A 23,537-nucleotide genomic window follows, 5' to 3' on the forward strand; every position below is an offset into this window, starting at 1 on the left:
AGAGAGAGGAGACTTCCAAGGACATGTCCAACTTCCTAATGGAATCTCCAGAATGAAGGAAGCAGAGCTGGTGATGGTAACGAGAAGGGCAGGAAGAACAGGGTCTATCCCTGGAGGCAGAGGCCCTCCCACCACTCTGAGTTATACAGTACAGAGGGGACAGAGGTCAAGAGCACTACTCATTTCATGACAGGCTGGATAAATGTATTGAAAATGAAGCTAATTGAAAATAGGAATCAACTTACTTGGTGAATTTTGGTTTTGTGACCAGATTTGTATTTTTGTGTGCGCGTGTGTGTGTGTGTGTGTGGGGGGGGGGGGGGGGGGGTGTAGTGCAAAGGAGCAGAAACAGTCAAATGTTCACTATATGATATTATCACGATATGTATTGCGTTTCTCATGGCTCTCACAATTCTTTATCCCCATTTTACTTAGCTGTCCATATTACACTCTTAGAATTTGGTATCAGGGTTCTACCTGGTACCAAAAAGAGTTCTGCTATGGGGACAGCAGAGGAACCCTTTTGGAACCCCTTTTTCGAAGAGTGTAGCATAAAAAAATGTCAACAAAATTTGGTAAAGGAACTGGGTAGTGCACGAGTAGATAGAGATAATTTTTTTTGCATGGGACATTATTTTATTATTGGGCAACTAAATTTCAGGGGATAAATAAACTTAGTAGTGAATAAATATATTCTTCTTAATTCACAATCTGTTATTTTGTCCTCCCTGAATTGCTGTAGAAAGTAATGATATTGTGACAAAGCATTTTCCATATGCCTACAGCCATCATCAAAATACTATTTATATCTTTATTGGTAAATCATCAACTTTTATTTGAAAGTGAAACAAATGGCAGACGTGAGGGCCCCTTGGGGGACCATTGAGTGGGCAGAGCAGCAAAGATAGGCGGCCTCACGAATGCTCAGCCAAGCCAAGCTGGAGGGAAGTAAAAGACACTTCTCCTCAAACAACCCCATCGGCTTTCGAAGTAACCGCCATTAGTCAGTCCTCATCAAGTGGGACCAGGGGCTCGTTCCCCCACCGGGCTGAGGAGAGCGGCTGGCCACAATGAGGAGGAGGACTACAGAGATGAGCCTTGCCTAGACCCAGTGGTGTCTCAGCGAAGAGACGCCACATGGCCCAGGCTCGTTCAATTCCCAGCTGTCACTGCTGGCACAGGGCTCAGGCCCTTCAAGCATATCATCTGTGCTCGTATGGCTGTTAACCACTATACCCCCCAGCCCTGAACATATCCTCTGGCATAGCATTGTTGTCTTTCTGGGCCGTTGTCCTCTCTGTCATCAGACTATACAAGGATACACAGAGACAATGTTATATCTTTATCCATAACAAGACAACTTGTGAACAACAGCCATGTCTCCATATCTGAAGTGATAAAGATAAATATTTAGAAATGCTGTACTGGTCAAAATGCATTAATCATTTTTGGAGATGGCACTGATTCATACCCACTCTATCAGTATCTACATAGGAGAGTAAGATGACCTCCTGAAACATTCTGCACAGTATGATGTTGGCTGTGCTCTGTACAGAGGAGGATGTACTGTATGTAGTGTGAGTGAGCTGAATGAGACTCCAGTGAGGCGGAGGATCACTGCATTAATCTCATTGAACACTGAGGGTTCTGCTGTGCTGCTGCAGCCTGGAGACTCCCACTGAAGCCAATCTCTCCCGATGACAGAGCAATAATGTCACATGAGTCCAGGTGAGCGAAAAATGGCAGCCTGGTTGATGCCCAGCCGGCTCCTTTAATTGGGTAAAACAAAGTAATTTGAGAGCAGCGTGGGGGGCATGAGGGGATAAATGACGGGACAGAAGGTCACTGCTTCTCTTTTACTCTGTCGTACACGATCCACCAACACTCCCAGCATGCTCTACAGTTAATATTGAGATCCATTATACGGCAGCCTTTCACCATCTGCTTCAAACACTAAGGACTCGTGCTACACTACTTGTTTTTCCAGAAAATGACTTATTTCATATATTTTTCTTTGTTCTGAACAATATAAAACATGACATTACTAGGCATACTGCTCAGTCATAGCAGGCATTGTTTGTCTGTGTTGTGGTATAATAAAAAATACATAATTATGACTAACCACAGGTACAGATACATTTTACATTGTAATCATCTCAATAGCCTCCATGATATTAGTGCATGTCTGTTCCTGTATTTACATAGACGGTGGGTATAGATAAGCAAGGCTTATACATCCAATTGCATCCTATACACACCGTACAGATGTAGGATCTTAATTTGATCACTCTTTTGTTGCTGAGAATGCTCCTGTTTAAAAAGGCTTCTAAAGTTTGTAATTTCCACTTTAAAATGTATCAACTCTACAAAAAAAAATCACAAATTACTGTATAATCAACATAATAATGAATATTTCCTGTTGCTGAAGGATTATCTACCTGCAGTAGCAAATTGGCTCCAAATAAGATCCTGCATCTGTATACCTTAGGACCTCAATCCTACGGCTATATCAATTTGAGAGGTGCGCTAAAGTTATTCCACAATGATTACTTCTCTACAACCTGCTTGGTCTATCACTAATAAATAATTCAGGAGATATTTTCAGCTTTATAGGTGAAATAGCAGTTGAGTGGTTTTCAAAGGCTCCTTCCAAGAATCATGTCAGGGTCAAAACAAGATGCCATTGTAGATCTTTTGAGCAGGCAGGGCAGGATGGTGCAGCATCAAACTGTGAAGATAACAGTGCGGTGAGATAATCACAGTGGTGCCTCAGGTGTACTGTACTGTACTGTACACACACAGAGGCCTCAGCATTGACCGGCCGCTTACACATTCCCAGTCAGGTTTCATATGACAAATACTATGGTCAAACTACTGTACACATAGCTCAATTCCTGTAATTGTATGATAGCTGAAAGATACTGTATAGGTGGAACTGTATAGAACCTTGACTACTTATGATAATATTTACAAACAGGCATGTGTGTGCATTTGGTAGCTTTTTGTGTGTCTGTGTGTGGTAGTGCATGATGTACAGTGGGGCAAAAAAGTATTTAGTCAGCCACCAATGTGCAAGTTCTCCCACTTAAAAAGATGAGAGGCCTGTAAATTTCATCATAGGTAGACTTCAACTATGACAGACAAAATGAGAGAAAAAAATCCAGAAAATCCCATTGTAGGATTTTTAATGAATTTATTTGCAAATTATGGTGGAAAATAAGTATTTGGTCACCTACAAACAAGCAACATTTCTGGCTCTCACAGACCTGTAACTTCTTCTTTAAGAGGCTCCTCTGTCCTCCACTCGTTACCTGTATTAATGGCACCTGTTTGAACTTGTTATCAGTATAAAAGACACCTGTCCACAACCTCAAACAGTCACACTCCAAACTCCACTATGGCCAAGACCAAAGAGCTGTCAAAGGACACCAGAAACAAAATTGTAGACCTGCACCAGGCTGGGAAGATTGAATCTGCAATAGGTAAGCAGCTTGGTTTGAAGAAATCAACTGTGGGAGCAATTATTAGGAAATGGAAGACATACAAGACCACTGATAATCTCCCTCGATCTGGGGCTCCACGCGAGATCTCACCCCGTGGGGTCAAAATGATCACAAGAACTGTGAGCAAAAATCCCAGAACCACACGGGGGGGACCTAGTGAATGACCTGCAGAGAGCTGGGACCAAAGTAACAAAGCCTACCATCAGTAACACACTACGCCGCCAGGGACTCAAATCCTGCAGTGTCAGACGTGTCCCCCTGCTGAAGTTTGCTGGAGAGCATTTGGATGATCCAGAAGAAGATTGGGAGAATGTCATATGGTCAGATGAAACCAAAATATAACTTTTTGGTAAAAACACAACTCGTCGTGTTTGGAGGACAAAGAATGCTGAGCTGCATCCAAAGAACACCATACCTACTGTGAAGCATGGGGGTGGAAACATCATGCTTTGGGGCTGTTTTTCTGCAAAGGGACCAGGACGACTGATCCGCGTAAAGGAAAGAATGAATGGGGCCATGTATCGTGAGATTTTGAGTGAAAACCTCCTTCCATCAGCAAGGGCATTGAGTATGAAACATGGCTGGGTCTTTCAGCATGACAATGATCCCAAACACACCGCCCGGGCAACGAAGGAGTGGCTTCGTAAGAAGCCTTTCAAGGTCCTGGAGTGGCCTAGCCAGTCTCCAGATCTCAACCCCATAGCACATCTTTGGATGGAGTTGAAAGTCCGTGTTGCCCAGCAACAGCCCCAAAACATCACTGCTCTAGAGATCTGCATGGAGGAATGGGCCAAAATACCAGCAACAGTGTGTGAAAACCTTGTGAAGATTTACAGAAAACATTTGACCTCTGTCATTGCCAACAAAGGGTATATAACAAAGTATTGAGATAAACTTTTGTTATTGACCAAATACTTATTTTCCACCATAATTTGTAAATAAATTCATTAAAAATCCTACAATGTGATTTTCTGGATTTTTTTTCTTCTAATTCTGTCTGTCATAGTTGAAGTGTACATATGATGAAAATTACAGGCCTCTCTCATCTTTTTAAGTGGGAGAACTTGCACAATTGCTGGCTGACTAAATAATTTTTTCCCCCCACTGTACTTCTGTGAATGTGCTCTATTGCTTGTGTGGGTTTTGTCCCAGGTGCAGCTGATGCATGGATCATGAGGTGCGAAGTGCTCAGGGCTTTGTTGGCACAAGCATCCTGGGATCAACTCTGAATGTGTCCCTGCATTTGCATTAAGTGGAGGAATGGTTCACATCCTCAGTCTAGTCTGCTGTGTGTCTGAGGGCCAGTGGAGCTGCATGCTAGTCTAACCCCCTGCAGGCAAAATCAGGTGTTATCTGTCTGACTGGGGAGACCGCCATCAATCTCTCCTGGCCCTTCTCCTTCCCGGATTCAAATCAGCACATGGATATACATCTGTGCCGATGATGCAGACAAGACTCAAAATGTCAGCCAGATGTTTACTGTGTATTTGTCCCTGTTTATAAACATGTCTTTCTAGTAATCTGGAAATCAATGCTGTATAGTGTGCCCAGGGCCACTAGGAGGCATGGAAAGAAACATTGAGCGAATGAGAGAGACAGATCACTAGAGAGAGGGAGAACAAGAGAGAGGCAGAGCGACAGACAGACAGACAGACAGACAGACAGACAGACAGACAGACAGACAGACAGACAGACAGCTTTTTTTCTCTCTCTATGTTGACACTTGTTCTGCCTGATGGTAATCTGATGTGTGAGAGATGGCTGAGAGTTTGGAAGGCACTTTGTCCAATTAGAACTGTGCAAATTTCCACCTGTCCCTGGCAGAGATGAAGTGGCTCTTTGAGAAGACATTGTGGCGCTACGCCAGGTAAGAGAGCCCAACACACTGCTTGTGGAGCAAGCTGCCATTTACGAGCATAGCAAGCCACCCCTAATTAATATTCCCTCACATTTAAAAACAGATTTTGACATTAGTCTATTTTATTTATCAAAGTAAAAGACCTGAACAAACTATATAAACACTGAACTAAAATATAAAGCAACATGTAGTGTTGGTCCCATAATTATGAGCTGAAATAAAAGATCCCAGAAATGTTCCATACGAACAAAAATCTTATTTCTCTATGTTGTATTCAAATGTGTTTATTTTTTAAATTTAACCTTTATTGAACTAGGCAAGTCAGTTAAGAACAAATTCTTATTTACAATGACAGTCTACCAGGGAACAGTGGGTTAACTGCCTTGTTCAGGGGCAGAATGACAGATGTTTACCTTGTCAGCTCGGGGATTCAGTCCAGCAACCTTTCGGTTACTGGCCCAACGCTCTAACCACTAGGCTACCTGCCGCCTACCTGCCGTTTACATCCCTGTTAGTGAGCATTTCTGCTTTGCTAAGATGATCCATCCACCTGACAGGTGGGGCATATCAAGAAGCTGATTTAACAGCATGATCATTACACAGGTGCACCTTGTTTTAGGGATAATAAAGACCACTCTAAAATGTGCTGTTTTGTCACACAACACAATGCCATAGATGTCTTAAGTTGAGGGAGCATACAATTGGCATGCTGACTGCAGGAATGTCCACCAGAGCGGTTGCCAGATAATTTAATGTTCATTTATCTATCATAAGCGTCCAACCGGCCTCAAAACCGCAGACCACATGTAACCATGCCAGCCCAGGACCTCCACATTCCGGCTTCTTCACCTGCAGGATTGTCCGAGACGAGCCACCCAGACAGCTGAAGATACTGAGGACTATTTCAGTCTGTAATAAATTATTTTGTGGTGGAAAATGTATTTTGATTGGCTGGGCCTTGCTCCCCAGTGGGTGGGCCAGTCTCCCAAGTGGGTGGGCCTATGGCCTCCCAGGCCCACCCATGGCTGTGCCCCTGCCCAGTCATGTGAAATCCAGAGATTAGGGCCTAATTCATTTATTTAAATTGACTGATTTCCTTATATGAACTGTAACTCAATCAAAAAAAACATTGTTGCATGTTGCATATATATTTTTGTTCAGTATAATAATCTAATGTAGAATCCCTGTTGCGATCCCCATAGGATTCTATGAGGGCGCTCTGTCGTAATATCTCACTCTCAACAGGAACATTGACCCAGGACTTCCATCTTCCTATTTCTGTGTATCTATTTCCGTCTCTCACTTAAAAATAGCCTTTTAATATCCCGACATGCTGTTAATTATTGCTAATGTATTGTACTACATTAGGAAAATAAAGTAGCAAATATTGATCGATAAGACAGATCAACTTTTGTCAGAGGATGTGAGCATGATTGGTGTTGCAAACATGGTGAAGAGTGAGTCCAACTTTCAATCACTGTCTACCACAGATCTGCACATCAGCTTTGATGGAACCTCATGCTCTAGCAGCACCCACTCTATCTTAACGCACCTCCTACAGCAATCAATCCACACAGACAATAATCATATATTCATTAGTGGCTTATTCATATTTAAAATCAGTTTTTTTTAATAACAAAGGGACAAATGTCCTCTTTATTCTTTCTGAGAAAGATTATCATACTTTTTTGGATGATGAAAATGGAACAATTGGGATAAGAATTATTGTCAACATAAGTGGAGAATTAGAATCAATTCTGTTTATTGTCATTGTCTCTTAGTAAATGGGTGGAGTGCATATGAAACTGTAGCTTGGTTGTATGTTTACAGTATCTTATATCAAATGCAGTGTTTGTCTATGAAATAAATATAAATGTACTAGAAACCTGCAGAGGGCCTCTAGCCTTGGAAAAAAACAAGTGCACATGAATGCCAAGTCCCACAATTAGGAAGAAGTCGTTATGGAGGAAGCCTGAAGGGTCAGTAAAAGGCACGTCTTTGGACAATATGCTCCAGACACCTGTGTGATATTTAAATAAGAATAAGCTAATAGTTTCACATCCAATGTGATTCAACATGATTAATACTTTTGGGTATTGTTTAACCACTCAAGTCCATTGGCATTCTGTAATTGGTGCAAAAGATGGAGAGATGGGTTCCAATATTAATAATTAGTTGGTTCTGCTCTCTAAAAAATTCTGTCCAACCTCGCCAGATTTTAATCAAACGCTGAAAATAGTAGCTGATTGTAATCGGCACTCAGAAGTCACCAGGGGTGTTTGAAGAATCCGTCAAGCCTGAGAGTGGCGCTAATTCGATTAAGTGGCAGCAGTACCTGGAGGGAATGAATCTGTATCTCTCTCTTTTTGATTCAGATACCAGATTAGGTCTCGCTTGTTACTCCAATATAAATACTCAAGCCAATGAAAATGACACTGATTTTCAAGTTGTTAATATTTTGTCTCAAAAAGTGACAAATCAACTTTGTTAAAATGTGTAATACTCCAGTGTTTACTTGACAAAAGTGAACAAAAAGCACATTAATTAAAGGCTGAAACAATTGAATTCAAATGAATTATTCACATTACCTTAGCCCTTCTGTTAGAACCACAGCCCTGACAAATTGAGGCTGTTCTGAGGGCAAAAGGGGGTGCAACTCAATATTAGGATGTTTTGTACAGTCAGTGTATATTACATACAACATAGCTGCATACTAAAGAAGCAATGAAAAAACATAGTTTGGTTTCAAGGAACTTGGGAGGTCGCATTATCCTAAACCCCCACAAATAAAGTGCATTAAACACACACAAACCTACAAACACATAGAACACAATATGCAAAGAAGCAACTAAACGGGTGTATTCAGACAAATAAAATGTCAAGTCAAGTTCCAGAAAATGTCTACCAAATTTGCTTTAACAACCGTGTTGAATGCATTTTGTGAACGGACATTTGAAGATGAAAACCTGAGACAATATCGCACAAATATTGCAGAAATATCCACAATCTCCATCCATTTAAAAAGACAGTTGGAGGATCAACATTACTTTCTCCTCAGACTCAGTGGTGTGCAGTTTTCTACCGCTACATAAACAGGCTATATTTTGCATTTATTTTCTGTCTGAACTCACAGTCGTCCAACATAGTCCTTACAACACGGGACAACATGAGAGACATTTCACCAGAATAACAACAGCTAAGGGACTCTGGGGGGTGTTCTGCTCAAATACCACAGGTTTTACACTGTTACCTCTTGCTGTTTTAAAATACAGCACACGCACGTCAGGCCTGGGAAAGGCTCTATGGCGCTCTGCATTTCAAGTGTTCAACACGTTGGTGCTCCACTCCCTGCATTAGGAATAATATATGTGACTTTGCTTGAACGGTTTTATTGCATGCATGTCCAATTCACGTAAAACTTATGAAAAGACAAGTGTGAATATGGTGCAATGGTAGATTTTCAAAAACTGCACAAAGACTTGATTACTTTCAGGTGATAGGAATTCGAGTTCATACCAATGTTGGATTGTTCATTGATCATAAGCGCCTGAAAACGTTCTCACTGAAGGAAACCTCACCTACCTTTTCAACTTCTGTACACTCTCCAGACCAGTAGAGCTGCTAAGGACTTGGCTTGGATGTGTCATAAGAATTCCATTAAGTGATCCCATATCCTCTACTCACCACCTCCCTCTCCCACGAGGCCTCTTCAGAGGGGTCCACTTCATATACTGCAGGGACATGCTATACAACAGCACTGCTTAGGTCACAGTGTGCAGCATTAAATATAGACTCCTTTAACACCCTCCAATAATGCATCTGGAGTATTTCAGTTCATTACTATTCAAACGTTCTATCTCAGATATTAACTTCAGTAAATGGGCCACAGATCAGAGCTGTCGCTCACCGCTGGAGATTTCACATCAAATCTGCTTCTAGTCACCAGCCGAGACTTCCTTGCCAGCCCCAGTTGAGCCACTGCTGACGCGGACTCCAAAGAAAAACTGTCCCACAAGGACAAAACTTTCAGTGAAGTTTAAAAGCCAATAAACTATGTTTCGTCAATAAAGTAAATTGGGGCAAACGATGGATTAACTTTGTTAATAAACTTTCGAATAGAAACAAATTATCAAACTTCATAGACCTAGCTTTTTCTCCTCAAATAACATAACCTGCAGGCCTACTTGGTACAAACAGAATAAGTTCTATAGAGCATCAATATCAAACACTCAGAGCTATGAAATACGTGTGAAGTTTAGAGCTATAACTCCAGATGTTTAGGCTTAACCAAAAAACACATTTTGGTCCATTAGTCCATTGTTGATATAGTCCCTAAATGTTTTTCCTAAATGTCAGCAATCAAGTTTTCAAGATATAGAACTTTAAAAATACAGAAATACAGCCAGTATGATGCATTTTGCATTTTGGGACACCTCACACTCCTCGAAGTATTAACAAAAGCAAGAGACAGAGACCATTATTTTGTCAAGGTCTATCTGCCAAAAAGAAAGACACAAACGAGTTGCTCTCCAGGATGTGCCCTGGCTGTCCGCATGGTGGCTATCTGCTGCTTGGCCCTCCTCATCGAGCAGAGAACCGTAATCCAGCTGGTATTTGAGAATGTCACAGCCTCACTTACGCTGCTGTCCAACGGGGTAGTGTGAGCACCGTGCCAGCTTCAGGCTTTCACAGGCTTTGTGAAGAACCTTGTTTAGAGGCCTCTGCTCCCCCGTGAGCCATCCATCTTCTGTCACAGAGTAAACACATGCCACAACTCCAGCCCACAGGGCTCCCTCCGTCCGCAACATAGAACCAATCGGCTGACTGTGGAGGTGAAAGTCCCCTTAAATGTTCAGAAAGGGAAAACCATACCATGACGTGGTTATTTTGGACCAATAATGTTCAGCCAAACAAAGCTGCATACGGAATGGTACCTAGAGTTGAAGTTGGAAGTTTTCATACACTTAGGTTGGAATCATTAAAACTCAGTTTTCAGCCTCCCAGGTGGTGCAGTGGTCTAAGGCACTGCATCCCAGTGCTAGCTGTGCGTCCAGAGATTCTGGGTTCGAGCCCAGGCTCTGTTGTAGCCGGCTGGGAGGCCCATGGGGCGGCACACGATTAACCAAGTGTTGTCCGGGTTAGGGAGGGTTTGGCCGGCAGGGATAACCTTGGCTCATCGCGCACTAGCGTCTCCTTTGGCACCAGGTCACCAGGCGTCTCCTTTGGCACCAGGTCACCAGGTGTATGGTGTTTCCTCCGACACATTGGTGCGGCTGGCTTCCGGGTTGGATGGGCATTGTGTCAAGAAGCAGTGCGGGTTTGTTGGGTTGTGTTCCGGAGGACGCATGGCTCTTGACCTTCACCTCTCCCGAGTCCGTACGGGAGTTGCAGCGATGAGACAAGACTGTAACTACCAATTGGATACCATGAAATTGGGGAGAAAAAAGGGGTAAAATTGAAAAAATTATTATTAACTCAGTTTTCAACCACTCCGCAAATGTCTTGTTAACAAACGATAGTTTTTGTAAGTCGATTAGGACATCTACTGTATGCATGACACAAGTAATTTTCCCAACAATTCTTTACAGACAGATTATTTCACTTATAATTCACTGTATCACAATTCCAGTGGGTTAGAAGTTTACATACACTAAGTTGACTGTGCCTTTAAATAGCTTGGAAAATTCCAGAAAAGTATTTACCAGCTTTAGAAGCTTCTGATAGGCTAATTGACATAATTTGAGTCAATTGGAAGTGTACCTGTGGATCTACTTCAAGGCCTACCTTCAAACTCAGTGCCTCTTTGCTTGACAACATGGGAAAATCAAAAGAAATCAGCCAAGACCTCAGAAAGAAAATAGTCTGGTTCATTCTTGGGAGCAATTTCCAAACGCCTGAAGGTACCACGTTCATCTGTACAAACAATAGTACGCAAGTATAAACACCATGGGACCACGCAGCGTCATGCCGCTCAGGAAGGAAACGCATTATGTCTCCTAGAGATGAACGTACTTTGGTGCAAAAAGTGCAAATCAATCACAGAACAACAGCAAAGGACCTTGTGAAGATGCTGGAGGAGACAGTTACAAAATTATCTATATCTATAAAAAAACTAGTCCTATATCGACATAACCTTAAAGGCCGCTCAGCAAGGAAGAAGCCACTGCTCCAAAACGACCATTAAAAAAAGCCAGACTACGGTTTGCAACTGCACATGCGGACAAAGATTGTACTTTTTTGGAGAAATGTCCTTTGGTCTGATGAAACAAAATTAGAACTGTTTGGCCATAATGAACATCTTTATGTTTGGAGGAAAAAGGGAGAGGCTTGCAAGCCGAAGAACACCATCCCATCCGTGAAGAGCGGGGGTGGCAGCATCATGTTGTGGGGGTGCTTTGCTGCAGGAGGGACTGGTGCACTTCACAAAATAGATGGCGTCATGAGGTAGGAAAATGATGTGGATATATTGAAGCAACATCTCAAGACATCAGTCAGGAAGTTAAAGCCTGGTCGCAAATGGGTCTTCCAAATGGACAATGACCCCAAGCATATTTCCAAAGTTGTGGCAAAATCGCTTAAGGACAACAGAGTCAAGGTATTGGAGTGGCCATAACAAAGCCCTGACCTCAATCCTATAGAAAATGTGTGGTAGAACTGAAAAAGCGTGTGCGAGCAAGGAGGCCTACAAACCTGACTCAGTAACACCAGCACTGTCAGGAGGAATGGGCCAAAATGCACCCAACTTATTGTGTGGAAGGCTACCCAAAACGTTTGACCCAAGTTAAATAATTTAAAGGCAATGCTACCAAATATTAATTGAGTGTATGTAAACTTCTGACCCAGCTTGAATGTGAGGAAAGAAATAAAAGCTGAAATAAATCATTCTCTCTACTATTATTCTGACATTTCACATTCTTAAAATAAAGTGGTGATCCTAACTGACCTAAGACAGATAATTTTTACTGGGATTAAATGTCAGGAATTGTGAAAAACTGAGTTTAAATGTATTTGGCTAAGGTGTATGTAAACGTCCGACTTCAACTGTATGTAGAAAGTGTCTAAGGCGTTGTATAACTTCAGCCTGCATGACAGACAGGAAACAGCTAACAAAGTTTGCGATAATAGGTAAGCCACCCTGCACAATCATCTGGTTTTGTGTGATATGGTTACATTGAGCTCTGTGCAAATATTTATGAGTGTATCACTGTCCTACCAAAAAATATACCTGCTGGAGTAAGCCTGTGCTGAAGTGGCTACTAGTTAGCGGTGGGCGCTAGTATTGTTTCAGTAATGTTGCAGTCAGGAGAAAACAAAATGATGTTGTCTGGCATGCCAACTGATGTTACTGGGGAAGTCCTGAACAGACGGCAGAAAATGATGTTACAACGGCACAGCACATTATGAATGAATATTAAAATCACATCTAAAGCCTGAGCTACAAGCATGCACCACAGTCATCACTACCCATACCATGATACCTTAGTCTTAACAGTTCAGAGCAGAGTCTCCATAGTGAGGTTATGTACACACACACACACACACACACACACACACACACACACACACACACACACACACACACACACACACACACACACACACACACACACACACACACACACACACACACACACACACAAGCGAATCTGAGGCTCGTTCAAGGATAAACAGTGCAGAGTTTTGGACTGGGCATCATCACATCTGCAGCTTCACTGAGTAACTGTGAGGCTTCATCCGAAGGCTGTCAATTTACATAACAAGCCATTAATATTGATTGTTTCCGAATTTGCTCCTCACGAACTGAGGGATCCTGCAATATGAAAATAACACCCTTCTTTCCACTAATGATATCCACAGACCTCCCAGGCCCATTCTCTGACCCACTCAAGCCTTCCAGCACAGCTTCTGATGAAGTAAGCCTTTCCTATAGGGTATTAGTGCTCAGGGTTAAAACAGTAAATGTGCATCCTCCTCAATACACGGATGTGAAAAGGGAAAGGGATCCTCAGTAAACGGCTAAGCGTCTGCAGTGTCTGAACCCAGCACTGTAATCCTGGAAATGCTTAACTTGGCATTTTTATTGTTTCACTTTTTTTTGTGATCTCATATTGGATTGTGCCACCAACCAATAGCAATAAGAAATATTTCTAATCAATTCATGTATAGTGGACAAAATACCTAACAATGTTTCAGTTTCAATAAAAGAAATGTTTGAAAAAAGAAGCCTCTAGAACTGGGTTTCCCAAACTCGGTCTTGCCTTAGCACGACGCAGCTGATTCAAATAATCAAAGCTTGATGATGAGTTATTTGCAACAGCTGTGTAGTGCTAGGGCAAAAACCAAAACCGGCACCGGCACCCGGGGTGTGTGGGTGGGGCACCTACCGCGGACCGAGTTTGGAATCACAGAAACCACACAAAAAGTGTTGATAATTGAAAAATCTTACTTTAGGATTGTATCATATTTGTTAGAATTATATTTTTTTTAAACAGCTGGGGAATAATAATAATGCAGTAACATTTTTTTATTTTCCTGTTATTGAAAACTTTTGCCAGCATACCATGGATATTCAAGGGAAATATATATTTTTTTAATACTTGACAGACATGCGTGTTTCTATGTTTTGTGGTAAAAAAAAGATAGAGGAAGATTTGTGTTTCCAATGACATCATCAACCAATTAGTAGACAATTAGTTGGCAATGCCTACTCATAATTGGTTAAAACCACACAATGCACACTGATGATGTCATTGGAAATATTTATCTTCCTCTATCTTTTTTACTAGAAAACCTAGAAACACACAACGATGAATATGAAGTTAAACATTTTGGAAATGTCCCTTTAACTAAAGCATTCTGAATGAGGCTTGTCCCACTGAACATGCATTTTTTTTACCCATTCAAGCATTACATAACAGAGCAAAGGCATTCTTTTTCCTGTCTTCCTCTTCCAGACACTTATCCAGACACTAATCCAATGCATAAATGGGTGGGGGTGAATATGGGTCAGCAGGCTAGGAGCGTCTAGAAGCCAGACCTCTTCATAAAACAGCCATGAGATCAACCTAAAAAGCTTTTGTCCAAAATGCCTTTATAACTAACTGCCTTTGCCGGGTATTACATAACGGAGCACTGGCTGGGATCTACCAAGTTTGTTTAATTTAGTACTATCTCGTCTTCACACAAATCATTATTTTATGCAGCTGGAATGAGTAGTGTTAAGAACCATTAGCCTACACATGTCTTGACCTCAGGAGTCAAGAACTCATCCACAAAGTGAAATAATATCTAATGATTTTCGCTTTCTCTCTCTCTTTCAGTGCGCGCCTCTGTTCATGGCTAAACCTGTTACATAACCAGCTTACATTCCACATTCACCATATCACACTCTAAACATAGGCTACCCCTTCCGCAGAGGAAATGTGCTCATGCAAACAACAGAGCAATGAATACACTGACATGTCTAATATGTAATTTAGTGTCATAATAGCAGGTGAATATACTGTACTTTTGAGTATTATTATATTCCATTTAACTTGGATGAACTAAATTGAATGGAAGCAGTCTAGAGGGGGTGTGGCTAAATACTGTCTGTACTGTACAACACCGACGGTACTCAATCTCGCATATTCGTAATACATGTATACGGGACCAACACAATAACATAATTTATTTGATAAATGATCACAGTGTCCACTGTCCATCATGTCCACCATCAGGCAATTGTCAACCCTTCATTTCTGTCCGCTACAATGTATCAGATCTGGAGCGCACACGCAAGGCAAGGTAAATCAAATTCCTGCTGCTGATGAGTCTATATCACACACACACACACACACACACACACACACACACACACACACACAATCTATTCTGTAGCCTGTCACTACGAAACAAATACGACAATAAAATACATGTCGCTTTTAAAGTTGAAGGCACTGGTTGTCGATAGCATACAGTTTCCAAAGTTCACTTGTCTTTAGCACCATTGTGTAGCCTGATACACGTGTACTACGATAATATAGCTGGTTGCCGTGCTTGCGTTTTAAGGCAATTGTAATCGACCTGTTTAATACACTATCCTAACTATAACTGTTTTATTCAGAGTTTGATTTGTCTCACAATGACACATCATCCGACAACGGTTGGACCTGTCAGTTCTCAGTTGTGCTTGAACACCTAAGGCAACACAGAAGCAACTCTCTCATCATAATAAATATGGTAAACATTACAAATGCAGCGCAATAAGAATACATCTTATGTTCCGGGTGGTTTAAAACATTTAGTTATACACATGGCTTATTTGAGACCTCCGTCATTTAAATTCTCCATATAAAGAATTCATTTTGAAGTTTGATGCATCAAATCGGTAATCAATCAATATTTCTCGTGATGTGAGATGTCGGCCTCTTACCTCTGTTGGTGCTTGAACAGGTCTGCCTTCGAACAGGGGCTGGATGGTCCGCTTTTCGGAGCGTCTCCAGGTTTACCGGGGTTTCCCTGGCCGGGGTAACCGGCTCGGAGGCGCTGTTGCCCGGGTCGCTTGCTGGATCTGGAGGGGACTCCATGTTGAATTTCAGATTTACTGTTAAACTATTGCTAGTTTTTCAGGACAAGTCTCTATGATTTGTGAGCTCCGAGAGTCCGTTTAGCTATCTATATTATAGTAGAACTAAGAAATGAGAAAATGCGAGTGTGTCAAGAGGTGGGTGTGTTGGTTTGATTGTCCACCGGCAGCGCTAGAGAGAGCTTCAGTCATAGGCCTACAACTGAAAAGGGAGAGGTTGTCAATAGCCGATGAATAGATGTACAGTAAGTAGGCTAGTTAGTGCCTGCGAGTATTAGATCATGTGATAGCAGTTTGATGCAGCCAACTCGCGTTCCTATTAAGTTTATCATCCCAATTTTCATTTTACAGGATAACGTCTGATTGTAGGCTATAGTCTATCATCACTGTGTTCAAACATCATAATGTGTATATAGCCACATTGGGAGAGGTACCCAATATGCTATCTCTTGTTCGTTTAAAAACCTGTACCTCTGACGACTGCTCACAACTTCAACATCCCATTATATTATAGCCTATTTTTTATTGACCAAAAAATGTACAAAATCATAACTGACGAAGAATATGCCTCGGCTAATGCAACTACAACTATAGAGAGAAAAGGAAGAGAACATGTCCATGCCTGCACAGTCGATGGTCTGCAGAGCTGTTTTAGCTCTCATCAACACCAACATCATCATATATATTTGAAGGTTTACAGTGTGAAAGCCCATGGAAGCGTGCATAATTGGTAGCACTAGAATTATTTACAAAGCTTCAAGGAAATTCTTTCAAATGTATTCTGCTGAGATAGGCCACCAAAAAGTAATTATATGAACATGAGTAGGCTATCTATTGTCAATGTGATGATCATGAGGATGATGATGATATTGACGAGATGCTGAAGATGATGCTGTTAGTGACAATGCTGCTTATGGAGAATAATGTAAATGTATTATGTTTAATCAGAGCATGGGGCAGTAGATTAAGCTGGTCTGAAACGGACCTTCTCAAGCAGCTGATCAAAGCTGCTGGGTCCTGTCTTGCTTTCTAATTTTAATTTTACATCTGAGAGAAAAATACATTTCTCCCGGTGGCACGAAATTGCACACTTGTCTTTGCAGAGGATGTGCAATGCTATGTCTGCGTTTATGTTGTAGGATACACCGTGCATTCCATTCCCGCTCGGGCCTCTGTGTCTACGCTGTTTGTGGTGTAATTACAAACACCATGCCTTCTGCATGTGATCAGCAGCAAGGCGCCACAACGGAACCCCGCCCCTTCAAAGCCTTTCACGTGGACTTGGTCCTGCTTCTCTATTCACATCGGCTGTATTTATGATTGAAAGTAACTGTCCATTGTGTCCAGATTTCTATGAAATATGATATAAAACGAATTACAATATGAGTGAAATAGTTATTCTTCCCAAAAAAATGTCAATTTAAAATGTACTATGCCGGCCATTTCCTGGGTGCTAAAATTCTAATAGTTCACCTAATTTCAGTTTATGTGACAATATCAGCAAGTATAGTGTAGAGAATCATTGTACCATCTAAACCGCTGTGAAATATATTTTCCATAAAGCAAAACATTGTATTTTACAGCTGTTTGAAGCTAGTGTACAAAACCAAAAGACGCAAAAACGATACTTAACATAGAACAGATCTACCACTTTCAATGAGAAGGACAGATTTATAACTCACATTTCTATGCAGCTTTAAGTACTTTAAAAGCAGCTTTTCTGTGTTGGAATGGTGTGGGTTTACTCTAATGACAGAATGGTGTGGGCATATACCAGCCATTAAGAATATCCTCAGTTGGAAATATCAAGCATTTTTTAAATGTCAGTTTGAGATAGAAGTTTGAAGGGTGGGTTTATTTATGCTTTGGCAGCAAATATGAGTATAGGATGAATCAACAGCATTATTTGGGCATACAAAATATGAACTTTTATAAGTGAGATTTTCACTAGACAGTTACTTTATGAATAACATATTTCAGACTTATTTAATGCTTTGTTATATGAACAGCAGAGAAATTATAATAATAATAATGATTATAATTGTATATAATTGTATTATTACTAGTATTTCTATTATGCTGTTATTACTGTGCTTTGCTTTGTTATTCCTTCAGGAAGGGGACTTTAAATGACAAATGATGACAACCAATAAAACTTCATATATTTTAGCTATAAATCCAATTATGGCATCATTATGCAGGTTAATCACAAGTCCTTACATTTTGGTCACATCACTGGGCTCTTTGGATGACTATTAAGCTAGATATAGATTAGTGTAAGTGACATAATTTGACTGATTTGAAAATCTTCCAATGTTAGCCTTGTTCAGTTATTCTCTCTTTTTACAAGGCTTCCAGTCTGCGTTTACACAGATGATGACCCCCAGTCAAATGAAATATGAGATCGAACTTCAAACCACAGCCAAACTGGCATTTCTTTCATAACCTTTTACACTGCTACCTCATTTTCACAATAAGGAATCAAGTTTGACATGCAGAGTAACATTTCTTTTATATTGTTTATTTCATGGGGGAAACAATTGCCCGTTGTGCATTGCCTTGACATGACAAGGATTGTTATTCCAGTTTCAGATTTGCACTAGAAAAGGCCACAAATCAAGTAGAAATATCAAGTGGAGATTTCTCCAGCCTTCCTAATAACCAACACACTATAGACATTACAACCATGCAACAAATCTATAACAACCAAAGTGCACTATATTGTGGTGCAGCGGTGTTCAACAAAGTCTATGCTAGGTTAGATAATAACATTGTGTAATGCTCATTTTGAAAAAAGAGAATATGTTTTTGTCTGCTCTGATGTACTGTACTATATATTCTGTTTCATATTTTAATAAACAAAGACAAAGTGCCTGCTATTTTCAATGTCAGCTGCTGTTGTGGATCTGAAGGTAAAATGTTGTCTTACCTAATGTAACTACAAACACTATATTTAGGCAGGAAATTACTTTCAATTTGCTTAGCTGAGTAAGAGTGCATCATTCATTCTCCATTCAATACTGTTTAGAAACATTATTTTCATTGTCATTCAATTCAAAATGGCCTGTGTGTGTTCTTGTAGCTGTACATGTGTAGTTTGATGGAGATAATTCTGCTGCTGGTATGCACTACTACTTGTTGCATTGTTTAGATTGATACAGCTTTGGAAGTATATATTATTTTTATAGAAAAATAATACACAATTATGCATCATTTCTGTAAATAATTGTAGTATTTCCACACGGTACTGTATTTTCAGTGAGGGGCAAAATGTTTGATGAACTACAGAGTTACATCAACTGGATACAAACCTATTAGAAGAGTCTGATTGGCTTTCCATTATTTAATCATTTTCCTCTCTTTCCTCTGAGGGAACTATAATCACCACTTCCACATTTGGCCATAATAACCCCTCATGATGTTATTCATCACTATCATCAGCTATGCAGTGCCTTTTGGATACAATAATATTTATCTTTTAAATATTGATTCAACATATCTGCTAGAGTTGTGAGTCATGTAAAGTCAAGCCATTAGCTTATCCAAACAGCACTCTACTTATCAGACACTCCTACAGCACTGAAACACTGGGATCTTACAGGTTTCACTAAAGTAGCCAATGGAGCAAAATATAACATTAAAGTAGCCAATGGAGCAAAATATAACATTACAAAATCAACTATTTCTTATCTTGATTTGTGTCAAATAAGAATTTCACAATAATGTTCATCCCTACTTTGTGATAAGGGAGTATCCTTTGATGGAGACTGACCTCACACCACTTCACACGTTATGTGTGAGTCATTCTACTGTATTTGGCAAGGTATGGTCATTTGCATGGCTAAGCCCTGTGTCTCAACTATGAACACCATTGGAAATGCCTTTGTTTTTTTTTCAGTTTCACTCCTGCCGACCTAAGGGTTCATTGGATTGCCATGGACCACACACATTCAATAATATACTTTTTGCAATATTTAATGTCCCTCAATAAAGTCACACCACTGTGAAAATACACATTGTCTGTATCAGTTTGGTGATTATGCAACAACTAGTTTTGGTTTTGCTAAGCAAAACTGGAGGTGGGAATTTTGTCAGAACTGGGTACAGATCAGGTTTCACTGACATTATTTCAAACTCAGCCCTTTCGACAACAACAAACCCAATGCCTGTAATTCTCTATGACTGCTGCTAGAAAAATACATAAGAAATACTAGATGTCTTAAGTTTCATGAGTTGTTGGTATGAAATAGTAAGCCCGTAGGAAATTTAACTGACCAATTAAAAAGTTATGTTTCACCTAATTGTACCTTTAAACATTTAATATTCGATAATTAGCCAGATATTTACATAGATTTGCTGGACCTATGATGGTGAGCCCTTGACCTGTTTGGTCAGTATAACAAATATATCCGGCACAAAAGGAACACAAAAGGAAATCAGACACTGAAAAGGTGAGCTGGCTCTGACTCCAGTGTTTAAACATTTACATGAAGATAATTTGTCCTCTAACATGACATTTTCGAGCACAAAGGTAGATATGGGGAAGAAACATTGGGGACAATGTGAGATGTCACATTCACACAGCCACATTTGATTTATCTTTAATTTCACCGAAAATATAACTGAATATATGGGCAGCTGTAAATCAAATATTGATTAAATTATATACACCGAATTAGTTGATACAACTGCATATACAAATCAAATCAAATTTAATCAAATTGTATTTGTCACATGCGCCGAATACAACAGGTGTAGGTAGACCTTACAGTGAAATGCTTACGGTACTTGCAAGCCCTTAACCAACAATGCAGTTTTAAGATTGTTATTTTTTTAAATATAAAAAATCATTCTGGAGCAACAATCAAATAACAGTAGTGAGGCGAGGCTATATACAGGGGGTTCCGGTACAGAGTCAATGTGCCGGGGCATCGGTTAGTCAAGGTAATTAATTAATTAATGTGTACATGTAGGTAGAGGTAAAGTGACTATACATATTATACTATACATAATAAACAGAGAGTAGCAGCAGAGTAAAAATTGGGGATGGGGACAACGCAAATAGTCCGGGTAGCCATTTGATTAACTGTTCAAGAGTCTTATGGCTTGGGGGTAGAAGCTATTAGAAGCTTTTTTGACCTAGACTTGGCCCTCCGGTACCGCTTGCCGTGCGGTAGCAGAGAGAACAGCCTATGACTAGGGTGGCTGGAGTCCTTGGCAATTTATTGGGCCTTCTTCTTACACAGCCTGGTATAGATGTCCTGGATGGCAGGAAGCTTGACCCCAGTGATGTACTGGGCCGTACGCATTACCCTCTGTAGTGCTTTGCTGACGGAGGCCGAGCAGTTGCCATACCAGGCGGTGATGCAACCAGTCAGGATGCTCCTACCACTGTTGTGTCATCGGCAAACTTAATGATGGTGTTGGAGTCGTGCTTGGCCATGCAGTCATGGGTGAACAGGGAGTACAGGAGGGGACAGAGCACGCACCCCTGGGGAGCCCCTGTGTTGAGGATCAGCGTGGCAGATGTGTTGTTATCTACCCTTACCACCTGGTGGCGGTCCATCAGGAAGTCCAGGATCCAGTTGCAGAGGGAGCTGTTTAGTCCCAGGGTCCTTAGCTTAGTGATGAGTTTTGAGGACGCTATGGTGTTGAATGCTGAGCTGTAGTCAATGAATATCATTCTCACGTAGGTGTTCCTTTTGTCCAGGTGGGAAAGGGCAGTGTGGAGTGTATTAGAGATTGCATCTGTGGCTCTGTTGGGGCGGTATGCAAATTAGGGTGGGTTTCTGGGATAATTGTGTTGATGTGAGGCATGACCAGCCTCTCAAAGCACTACATGGCTACAGAAATGAGTGCTACGGATCAGTAGTCATTCAGGCAGGTTAACTTGGTGTTCTTGGGCAGAGGGACTATGGTTGTCTGCTTGAAACATGTTGTTATTACAGACTCAGTCAGGGACCGGTTGAAAATTACAGTGAAGACACTTGCCAGTTGTTCAGAGCATGCTCAGAGTACACATCCTGGTAAGCCGTCTGGCCCTGCGGCCTTGTGAATGTTGACCTGTTTAAAGATCTTACTCACATCGGCTACGAAGACTGTGATCACACAGTCGTCCAGAACAGCTGATGCTCTTATGCATGCTTCAGTGTTGCTTGCCTCGAAGCGAGCATAGAAGTTATTTAGCTCATCTGGTAGACACGTCACTGGGCAGGTCAAGGCTTTGCGTCCCTTTGTAGTCCATAATAGTTTGCAAGCCCTGCCACATCCGACAAGTGACGGAGCCGGTGTAGTACGATTCAATCTTAGTCCTGTATTGACGCTTTCCCTGTTTGATGGTTCGTCGGAGGGCATAGTGGGATTTACTATAAGTGTCTGCGTTAAAGTCCCGATCCTTGAAAGCGGCAACTCTGCTCTTTAGCTCAGTGCGGATGTTGTCTGTAATCCATGGCTTCTGGTTGGGGTATGTACGTACGATCACTGTGGGGACGGCGTCATCGATGCACTTATTGATGAAGTCAGTGACTGATGTGGTGTATTCCTCAATGCCATCAGAGGAATTCCGGAACATATTCCAGTCTGTGCTAGCAAAACAGTCCTGTAGCTTAGCATCTGCATCCTCTGAACACTTCCTTGATGAGCGAGTCACTGGAACTTCCTGCTTTCGTTTTTGCTTCTAAACCGGAATGAGGAGGAAGAACTTATGGCCGGATTTGCCAAATGGAGGGTTTTGTACGCATCTCTGTGTGTGCAATAAATGAGGTCTAGAGTTTTTCTCTCTCTGTTTGCACATTTAAAATGCTGTAGAAATGAGGTAAAACTGATTTAAGTTTCCCGGCATTAAAGTCCCAGGCTACTAGGAGCGTCGCCTCTGGATGCGCATTTTCCTGTTTGCTTATGGCCCTATACAGCTCGTTGATTGTCGTCTTATTGCCAGCATCGGTTTGTTATGGTAAATAGACAGCTATGAAAAATATACAGTGCCTTGCGAAAGTATTCGGCCCCCTTGAACTTTGCGACCTTTTGCTACATTTCAGGCTTCAAACATAAAGATATAAAACTGTATTTTTTTGTGAAGAATCAACAACAAGTGGGACACAATCATGAAGTGGAACGACATTTATTGGATATTTCAAACTTTTTTAACAAATCAAAAACTGAAAAATTGGGCGTGCAAAATTATTCAGCCCCTTTACTTTCAGTGCAGCAAACTCTCTCCAGAAGTTCAGTGAGGATCTCTGAATGATCCAATGTTGACCTAAATGACTAATGATGATAAATACAATCCACCTGTGTGTAATCAAGTCTCCGTATAAATGCACCTGCACTGTGATAGTCTCAGAGGTCCGTTAAAAGCGCAGAGAGCATCATGAAGAACAAGGAACACACCAGGCAGGTCCGAGATACTGTTGTGAAGAAGTTTAAATCCGGATTTGGATACAAAAAGATTTCCCAAGCTTTAAACATCCCAAGGAGCACTGTGCAAGCGATAATATTGAAATGGAAGGAGTATCAGACCACTGCAAATCTACCAAGACCTGGCCGTCCCTCTAAACTTTCAGCTCATACAAGGAGAAGACTGATCAGAGATGCAGCCAAGAGGCCCATG

At 41.0% G+C, this 23,537-nt stretch overlaps 1 protein-coding gene across 1 annotated transcript in view; it reads right to left on the reverse strand.

The window, feature by feature from the left end:
- The window catches only part of LOC139405503 (nuclear receptor ROR-alpha A-like), a 260,164-nt gene extending 244,160 nt beyond the window's left edge, over positions 1-16,004 (reverse strand). The window contains exon 1 of the mRNA XM_071147889.1: positions 15,776-16,004. Within this exon, the coding sequence (XP_071003990.1) occupies positions 15,776-15,929 (154 nt within the window). The 5' untranslated portion in view covers positions 15,930-16,004. The remainder of the gene's footprint in view (positions 1-15,775) is intronic.
- Positions 16,005-23,537: the final 7,533 nt, after the last annotated feature.

Source organism: Oncorhynchus clarkii, chromosome 1 (genome assembly GCF_045791955.1).
Source record: "Oncorhynchus clarkii lewisi isolate Uvic-CL-2024 chromosome 1, UVic_Ocla_1.0, whole genome shotgun sequence".
Lineage (NCBI taxonomy): Eukaryota > Metazoa > Chordata > Actinopteri > Salmoniformes > Salmonidae > Oncorhynchus > Oncorhynchus clarkii.